Below are 9,397 nucleotides of genomic sequence, written 5' to 3' on the forward strand. Positions count from 1 at the left end.
CTCTTCCCCTGGTTTATTTATTATTTTAATTTGTTTGCCATTAAAAATGCATCGCTCGGGGGCTTGGGGAGGGCCATCCATTAGGCAGGCAGGGCCCCCCCCCCGAGCACACGCAGGCATGATGGCCACCGTGGTGTGTATGAGCATGGCCGTTTTCCCATTAGCAGGATGGCATCGCTCAGTGTGGGGGGGAATTACACCCGGGGCCAGACCCCACCGTGGTGTAAATCAAGAGTAACCAGAGTGCTCCCCTCCCTGCCAGCCTTGGGGCAGGATTCCTGGGGATGGTGACCCCCACAGAGCATCTCTGAGCCCCCCATGTTGTAGGCCACAACCTGACTCCCCCCGGCTTTGCCGTTAAGCCAGGTGAAGCGTGGTCTCTCCATCAAGGCACTTGGTAAGGCAAGTGGTCTTAAAACATTCATCAAACACCAACATAAAATATTAGGGCACGGAGAGGAGGAGAGGGGAGTAAAGCTGCTCGGCACCTGCACCAATCCACCGGAGAGGGCAGGATCCACAGCAGGCCCCACGGCTGGACCGGGGTGGGGGACGCGGCGGTGTGACCCCTGCCCAGTGCTGGCCGGAGCTGCCAAGAAGGAGCCAGGTCCGTGCTGGCCCCAGATTTGGGGATGCTCCAGCTGCCCCGGGATGCTGGCAAGCCATGACCCCTCCATAGACCCTCCTTTGCCAGAACCACACTCTGGCAGCGGCTCAGCAGCACCCATGAGTGGTCCCATGGCTCTACACCCACCTGGCACCCACTCCCTTACCCCTGCCCCCCCGCACCCCCGCTGCATGCCCCCCACATGGCCAGGAGCCCCAGCAGCCTAGAGCACTTCAGAAATCCCAGTTTTATTTCAGATTGGAAACAACCAACCAGGAAGAAAGAAAAGAAAAAAAACAAAAAACCAAAAACCCAACCCAAACCCCAAACCAACTCCAAAGAATGAGAAACAGCCCCAAATCTGAACCAGTCCAGTGCCCAGGTGGGTGCTACATACAGGCTGGGGGGGCTTGGGGGTGTGCAGGGTGGGTGGCCCTGGCCGGCGCGGGCTCCCCAACCTTGGGATCGCTCCAGCTCCTCCGAAGGGGCTCGGATCAAAGTGCATCAAGCAGGAGGTCAGCATCATCCCCCCGTCTGGCAGGTGGGGAAACCGAGGCACGGCACGGGGCCGGGGTGGGGGGCGAGGCAGGGGGGGAGTGAAATCCAGCCCTTGGCAGCCAAGTCCATGCAAACGCTCCCATCTCTAGAAATCATCTCAGGCGCGTGTATTGCTTAGGGGATGATTTGGTTTTTATCGTAAATATAGAGCTATAGACGCTAGTATCGGTGTATCCAACGGGATCCTACGCTCGGGGGGCTATCCACCCCAGCGCGAGGAGGGGGCGGCACACGGGGCTCCATGCACGTTACATGCATTTACGGGTTTGGTTTTTTTCTGGCGAGGGCTTTTTTTTCATTCGTGTTTGTGTGTCTTTATCAAAGTTTCCATGTTCTGCAAACAGCCATGCGCTCACATTGTCCCAGGACAGCGGGGACCCGGCGCGGGTCGTCCCCCTCGGGTTGGCCCCCCTCCCAGGGGGGTTTCCGTGTCTGATTCAAATATGTGTGTATATATATATATATCTCTATACTCCTCGCTACAGGTGTGGCTCCCCGTCGGTGGCCGGCGGCAGGTGCTGGGGGCAGCCCCGCTACTTCATGCCACTGCGCAGCACCTGGTTGGCAGCAATGAGCATCACGCTGATGATGAAGGCAATGGCGAAGGCGCAGATGAGGCTCTTGCGCACGCAGGTCTGCCGGATCTGCTGGCTGGAGCAGGCTGCGGGGAGAGCCAGGGGGTTACCCCAATGCTCCCCTTCCCCCCCGCCCCAACCCCGAGTACCCGGTGCCATCCCAGTGATGGCGGGGCTGGGGGAGGTATTTGGCATCCCTGTGCAGCCGGCACTCACTCTCCACGTCGACGGGGCACTCCTCGGCTGTGCCCATGTGGCTCTCCTCCTCCGTCATGATGATGTTCTCGATGTCCTTCATGGAGAGGTGCTCGCAGAAGGTGTCGTACAGCAGCCGCTTCAGCTCGTCCACTGTCAGCTTCTGCATGTCGCACTGCAGGGAGCGGGCAGGGGGCTCGGGCAGGGGCTGACCCCATGGTCAAGGGGGTACAGTGCTGCTGGGGGGGTCCCCCCGGCACTCTTGGGTGCTGTATTTTGGATGGACCCTCCCCCATTTTGGGCAGGGAAAGGTCTGGTGTCCTGCCGGTTCCCTGGCAGAGCGGGGCTGGCTGCTCCTGCGAGGGGCACCCAGTGGGTGCTTGTGCCAGCCACCACCCTGTGCCATGGCAGGGAGGGATGGTGTACCCCAACCCTGACCCTGACACTTACACTAACCCTAACCCTAAATCTGACCCTCACCCTCACCCTGACCCTGACCCCAACCCCAACCCTAACCCTTAAACCTATTCTGACCCTGACCCCAACCCTAACCCCAGTCCCAACCTTGACCCTGACCCCTTGCTGCCAGTGGTCTGGGTGTGGGGGCCAGGGGTGCTGCCCCCCAGGGGGGAGGGGGTCCCCCCCCTACCTTCCAGAAGACGGTGTCAAAGTCCGTGCCGTGGAATTTCTCCGGGATGCCCGAGGTGGACAGCTTGGGCCCCAATAACGTCACGAACTCCTCAAAGTCCACCTGTCCATCACCTGTGGGACACAGAGGTGGCTGTCACCCCCTGCCCAGCCATGGGAGCACGTGTGACACTCCCACCCCCCACCCAGAAGAGTCCCCGTGGGGCAGCTTGGAGCGAGACACCCTGCCTGGACCCAGTGATGCTCAGCTGTACCCCGCTCCTGGGCAGCCCGGGGAGGTCCTGCTCGAAGCCTTAGTGTTTTTTTTCTGGGGGGAACCTCCTCCTGGGCTTGGCATTGCCTGTGGGGACCCTGCTCCTGGGCACAGCACCTGGGGGGCTCAGGCAGTGCCCAGAGCCCCCATCCCTAATATCCACCTGCAATGGCCCAGAGCAGCAGCCAGTATTACAGGAGCCTGGGGTCTTGTACTTCACCAGCCAGGGAACCCCACACTGAGTGGGGACCCCCAATACCAGCTGGGACCCTGTGGGTGGTCAGGGGCCACCAAAACCAGTTGGGGACCTCAACACCATCTGGGAACCTCCAGCAAAGTTAGGGGCCTCCCAACACTGGCCAGGATGCCCAACACTGGCTGGGGTCCCCCAGTGCTGGCTGGAGACCCTGAAAACCAGTCGGGGACCCCAACACTGGCTGGGTACCTCCAACATAATTTGGGGTTCCCAACACCGCTAGGATGGCCAACACTGGCTGAGGTCCCCAGTGCCAGCTGGGACCTCCAATGCCATCTGGGGACATCCAACACCACCCAGGACCCCAAACACCAGCTGGAACTGCAACTCCAGCTGGGACCCCAACGCCACTTGGGGACCCCCGTGGTGGCCATGACCCCGGGGGCTTGCTGGGACAGGGGACAGGGTGCCGCCAGGCTGGCCGTGTCCTGCGGCTGCGGAAGATGCTGGTGTCGGGGCTGTCAGGCCAGCACTAACAATGAGTAATGAAGGGAGCAGCAGCTTGGCAGTGCTGCCGGAAAGGCTTTTAAATGGGGGGAAAAAAAAGGAAACCAATAAATTAACGAGCTCTTTAAGGTCCCGATCAGTGCAGGAGCGACAGGGACAGGCTAACAGTGGCCGTCAGTGCTGCAGGCTCATGGGCAGACCGGCCTGCCAGCATGGCCTGGGGTGCAGGATCCAACCCAGTGTGTAGGATCCAACCAGGGTGTAGGATCCATCCCCAGCATCCTGGTCCCAGCAGGTTTGGCAAGCCAGAAGAGGTGCTGTTCCCGCCTGCAAGCGCTCCAGGATCATTAAATCCTCCTAAATGAAGCTGCAGTGGTGATGATGATGATGATGATGGATGTGTGGGAGGCTCTGGGCATGAGGCAGAGCCTGGATCAGGCCCTCCTGGCGTGTTGCATCCCACATCGGGTCTGGCAGCCACCAGCCAGTGGGGTGGAAATGGGGCAAATCGGGTGTTTCATCAAAGGGGAGGGCAGGAGATCTCCGTCACTATCCCCATCCCTGTCCCCGTCCCCGTCCCAGGGCACCGGGGTCCTACCGTCCATGTCGAGGCGCTGGATGATGACTTCCAGCTCCACCTCATTGGGCATGTAGCCCAGGGAGCGCATGGCCGTGCCCAGCTCCTGCTTGGAGATGAAGCCATTGCCATCCCGGTCAAACACCTTGAAGGCTTCGCGGATCTCTGCGGGGGGAGCAGGGATGAGTCCGGCCACCCTGGCCCTGGCACCCCCCAGCCCCTGTCCCCAAGGTGGATCACCCATCCCTCCAGCCATAGTGGGGTCCCCCTTACAGAGGGGAAACTGAGGCATGGCACGAGGGGTGCCACCCCTGCAGGGATCAGAGCCTCCCCCAAGCAACACTGTGTCTGTGTGTGTGCACCAGGAGGGGTGTGCAAGGCAGTGCACACACACCCACACCCCCTTGCTGCCTTCTGCAGCCAAAACCCCATCATCCTGCCCAAAACACCTTCCCTGGGAACTCCTGAGCTCAGGGTATCCGCCAGGCGGGGGCTGCGGCTGGGGAGACCCCCCTCCCCCAACGCTGCAGCATTGAGCTGGGAGCATCCCGTGCCCTGCGCCCCGGGTGCTGGCACAGGGAGGGTGCTGGGTACCAGGTGCGCTAGCACCCGTGTCTCCCCTGGGGACTTAACACCCATCCTGGGGCGATGGGGTGGGTGCCGCAGTTGTGCTGCGCTTCAGCCAAAAAATACTTCCTGGGGTTGCTTCGGTGTTCAGCCCTCTCCCATGCAGAGGAAGATGGAACAGAGAGGGGCAGAAACGGGGAAAATTTGGGGTTTCTGGCTCAAAATGAGCCCCTGGAAGTGGGGAAGATCCCTGTGGGCTGGCAGGGAGAGGCTGTGCTGAGCTTAGAGGGCAGCAGGGAAACTGAGGCACGGTGCTTGCCACCCTGTGTGGCTATTGCCCACCCAAAAGCCTCGCGGTGCCCGTCGGCTCCATCCCACCTCCCGCTGTGCTCGGAGCTTTCCTCCTTTTGGGGGGCACTTCTGCCTTTTGGATGCCCCCCGACAAGTGGAGCTGCAACCAGGCTGATGGGGAAGAAGGGACCAGGTGGACTTGTGTCTGGAACGCCAGGAAGCCGGGCCGGGATGCTGGTGCCCTCTTCCTTTGCCAGGCAGCAGCATCAGCGTGCAGGTCTTTGCCAGCTGCTGGAGGGCTCCGAGGTGGAGGAGCCAGGCAGGAGAAACAAGGGCTGAGAACTGAGCTTTTGGGGGCAAAACCCCACCCAGGGTTGTACTATTGATGCCCAGCGCTTGGGGACCTCCCTGCCAGATCGTGGCCCACGAGTGATGTCTTCCAAGGTGTTTTGGGGGAGTTTTGGGGGTTCTGGCCTGCCAGCACAATGGCTGAGCTTCTCCACGGCTGGCATTTGTGCCTGGGCAGCGCGGCGCTCCTGGCTGCCCTCAAGCTCACGGGGAGCCCCTCTCCGGTCCAGGCACCTCCAAAATTCACCCTTCAAGGCTGCTCACCCCCAGACTGCCCAAAGGTGATTCCCTGTCACCCAGCTCAGGGTGCTGGTGGAAAGGCAAGGACATGTTCAATGGTCAAATCAGGGTCCCAGCAGGGTGCCCCCTCCCAAAGCTGGGGCACCCCAACCTACCCAGCGGAGCCAGCAGCACCCTGCCCTGGTTTGCACCCTGCATCTTCTCAGCCCCAGTGCAGAGCCACGAGGGGCAGCTGGGGGCCGGGAGGGGGGCAGGAACATCCCCCTAAACCAGGAGGTGGGAGCAGGTGGCAGCATGCCCCCCCCCCCAGCGGCGCAGGTGTCTGGCGCCTCGTGGGGTCACCTTGGGGCTCCTGCCGCTGCCATCGATCCCTGCGGCCACGTGGCATGGCAGGCGGGCAGCCGCAGGTGGGGTGCTGGGGGGAGCCCTGGGCTGGCAGCACCCCGGGGCCCATCAGCACCCATCGGTGCTGTGCAAGGCTGGGTGTGCTACCACAGTGCCCTGGCACACGTGCACGCACACACAGTGGGTGTGTGCACACACACTGCAGCGAGGCTGTGCACCGACGTGTGTGCACAGGCATGGGCTGCAGGGAGGCTGTGCACACCCACACCTTGCAGCAATGCTGTACTTGTGTGTGCGTGCATGCACCACCACCTTGCAGCGGCACACTTGTGCATGCACACACACCCACAGACACCTTGCAGCAATGCTGTACTTGTGCGTGCACACACATGGACGCACACACAACCACATTGCAGCGCTGCTGTATTTGTGCGTGCACACACAAACACCTTGCAGCGATGTACTTGTGCACGCACACACACAGAGCCACCTTGCAGTGGCGCTGTACTTGTGCATGCACACACAGACACCTTGCAGTGGTGCTGTACTCGTGCACGCGCGCACACAGACACCTTGCAGTGGTGCTGTACTTGTGCATGCACACAGAGACACCTTGCAGTGATGCTGTACTTGTGCACACACATGCAGACACACACAGACCCACAGTGCAGTGCTGTACTTGTGCATGCACACCCCCCTCTTGCAGTGATGCTGTACTTGTGCACACACACACACACTCTCTGCAGCAGGGCTGTGCATATGAACCCATCCTGCTCTGGCGCCGTACGTGTGTGCACACACCCTGCAGCGAGGCTGTACATGTGCACGCACACGCTGCAGTGATGCTGCCCGTGTGTACACACACCCCCACACACACCCTGCAGTCAGGCCGTGTGTGTACATAAAGCTGCGTGAGCACATGTGCAGTGGGATCGTGCAAAGGTGTGGGTGCACACACTTGTGCACAGACACAGCCCCTGCAGTGAGGCTGTGAACGGGCACGTAAGCGCACACGCACCCAACCTGCAGAGCTGTGTGTGCACACACCCTCGGTGTGAGCCCGTGTCCATGCCCGCTGGGGGCTTCCAGCCAGGTTTTGGGGCCAGAGCCCCCCCAACCCTGGGGTTTCCTACCTCAGTTTCCCCACGGCAAGTCCCCAGGGGCTCCAGGCCTGATGCCCAGCCCCCTCCATCCTCCCCCAAAGGCACAGCAGGGCCGTGCATGGGGCCACTCCGTGCCTCAGTTTCCCCTGTGGTGCCTCTTTTAGGGGCAGCGGAGGCGCCGGGGGGGCTGCAGCCCCTTCCTCCCGCCCCCAGCAGAGCGGGGCTCCCCGGGGACACCCCGAGCCGAGCCGGGCCGGCCTGGGGGTACTGGCAGAGCCCGTCCCACTGCCCTGGCAAACTTTTGGGGTGGAAAAGGCCATTCTGACTGTGTGAGCTGAGCCCGGCCCCGCTCATCGCACGAGTGGGCAAAGCCCGGCCGGCCGCTGCTCCCGGCCGGAGCCTGGTGGCACCGGGACTGCGCGGGGGTGCCATGACCCGGGGTGAGGGGGTGGCACGGGTGACAACCGCCCCCGGGGCCCCCGCGCCGCCAGCCACTGTCATATTATGACAGCGGGGAGGGTGGCCCCGGCACGGCGGGGGGTCCGGCCCGCGACGCCACCGCCGGTCCCTGCTGTGTCATATTGTCATAACGGTGACACCGGGGCCAGGACCCCCACCAGCCCCCCGGCTCTCTCCCATGCTTTCCTTCCCCCCCCCAGCCCCCCCCCCCCCCATCCATCCATCCATCCATCCATCCATCCATCCGCATCCCGCTCGCCTTCAGCCCTCCCCGGGCACCGGGGGCCGCGCACCCCCCCCGGCCGCGCTGCCCCCCCGCCTCCGGCCCGCTCACCCTCCAGCTCGTCCTCCGGGATCTCCACCGGGTGCTGCTCGGCGAGGATGTTGGGGACGGTGTAGATCCCCCGGTACATCAAAGCCGCCGTCACCGGGTGGAAAGGCATCTTCGGGGCTTCCCAAAAGCCAAAGTTGAAACCCAAATCTCCCCCGGGGGGGGGTCCCCAGCCGGCACCGGGGTAACGCTACAAACAAGTTACCGGTACCCGCCGCCCCCCGCCCGGCACCCACCGGCCAGGGGGGGCCAGGGCGGGCGGTTCTCCCCGTCCTCCGGGGCCGGCGGCGGGACGGGGCTGGCGGCGGAGCCCCTCACCGGGGCGTCAGGGCGCGGGGGGGCTCCGCGCCGGCGGAGGCTGGGGGCGGCCCGCTTCCCCCGCGCACATGCCCGCCCGAAGTGGCAACGGGAGGCGAAAGCATCCAGGCACCGGCTAAATCCCGGCGGCGGCGGCGGGGGGGACGGGGCTGGCCATGCCGCTCCGGGCCCCCCCCCCTCCGCCAGCCCCGGGCCGCTCACAGCCCCCGGGGGGCCGCTGCCGCCGGGCCACGCTCCCCGGCGGGGCCCGGCATGGCGGGGCCGCGGCCGAGGGCGGCCTCTTCCTCCTCCTCCTCCTCCTCTTTCCCCCTCGCCAAGTGTCCCGGGCAGGGCCGGGCCGGGCTCCGCCGCTGGCTCAGCCCCCGGCGCCGCGCACCCGCCGCCCCCCCCGCCGCCGCCGGCAGCCGGAGCATCCTTGGCCGCGGCCCCCGGGGAAGCGGCGGCGGAATCCGGGGCGAAGCGGCGGGAACGGGCGGGTTTTGAACGGTCCCGCCTGGCAAATGGGGCTGGGGGCGGGGGGCGGCGGGTGCCTCCCCCCGGGCGGGGGAGCTGCGGCAGGGAGGGTGACACAGCCCCCCCCGCCCCCCCCCCCCCCCCCCCCCCCCGCTTCCGTCAGCGTCCCGGGCCCGATCCTGCCCCGGCAGGGCTGGGGGGGGCAGGTGCTGCCGGAGGGGCTGGTGAATGCAGCCCCGGTGGGTCCCCGTGGCCCTCCCATGGGCCAGCAGCTGGCACCCCAGGGTCCCCCACACGCAGCACCCCATGACCAGGCAGTCATTACCCCGAGGCCCCACACATGGCACCCCAGGTTGTCACCACCCCAAAGTCCCTGCGCAGCACCCTGGGCTGGCACAGCCACCCCCCCAGGGTCCCCACACCCAGCACCCTGCTCCTGGGGTAGGCACCGTCCCAGGGTCCCCGCACACAGCATCCCCGGCTGCTGCACCCTGAGCTCCCTCCACATGGCACCCCATGCCTGGGCAGCTGTCACCCCAGCGTCCCCCTACTTGGCACCACAGGCTGCCATAACCCTGAGGTCCCCACACACAGCACCCCATGCCCAGGCCATTGTCACCCTGAGGTCCCCACACACAGCACGCACCCCAGGCCATCATCACCCCAAAGCCCCTGCATGCAGCACCCTGGGCCGGGGCAGCCCAGTCACCCTGAGGTCCCCAGGGTGCTGCAGGGTGGCAGGGACACTACTGCCAAACCTCCTGCTCCCACACCGGGGCAAAAATGAGCCATGGAAGAGGAGCGGAGAGGGGCCAGGAGTGAAACC

At 64.5% G+C, this 9,397-nt stretch overlaps 1 protein-coding gene across 1 annotated transcript; it reads right to left on the reverse strand.

Annotated features, from left to right (window-relative positions):
• Positions 1 to 847: 847 nt before the first annotated feature.
• CABP7 (calcium binding protein 7) lies at positions 848 to 8,553 on the reverse strand. Its single transcript, XM_056345027.1, has 5 exons — positions 7,804 to 8,553; positions 4,138 to 4,281; positions 2,585 to 2,697; positions 1,957 to 2,110; positions 848 to 1,826 (listed from the first exon to the last, which is right to left on the reverse strand). The coding sequence occupies exons 1-5, from the start codon at positions 7,910 to 7,912 to the stop codon at positions 1,699 to 1,701; spliced, it is 648 nt and encodes a 215-aa protein (XP_056201002.1). The 5' UTR covers positions 7,913 to 8,553; the 3' UTR covers positions 848 to 1,698.
• Positions 8,554 to 9,397: the final 844 nt, after the last annotated feature.

The sequence above is a fragment of the Falco biarmicus genome, chromosome 1 (genome assembly GCF_023638135.1).
Source record: "Falco biarmicus isolate bFalBia1 chromosome 1, bFalBia1.pri, whole genome shotgun sequence".
Classification (NCBI taxonomy): domain Eukaryota; kingdom Metazoa; phylum Chordata; class Aves; order Falconiformes; family Falconidae; genus Falco; species Falco biarmicus.

Bases quoted from the DNA above. Each gene is read 5' to 3' on its own strand.
- CABP7 (XM_056345027.1), bottom strand. From the start codon at position 7,912: ATGCCTTTCCACCCGGTGACGGCGGCTTTGATGTACCGGGGGATCTAC. The intron at 4,282-7,803 runs GTGAGCGGGCCG...CTCCCCCCGCAG, and splicing joins CCCGGAGGACGAGCTGGAGG to AGATCCGCGAAGCCTTCAAG. The intron at 2,698-4,137 runs GTAGGACCCCGG...TGTGTCCCACAG, and splicing joins CCAGCGCCTCGACATGGACG to GTGATGGACAGGTGGACTTT.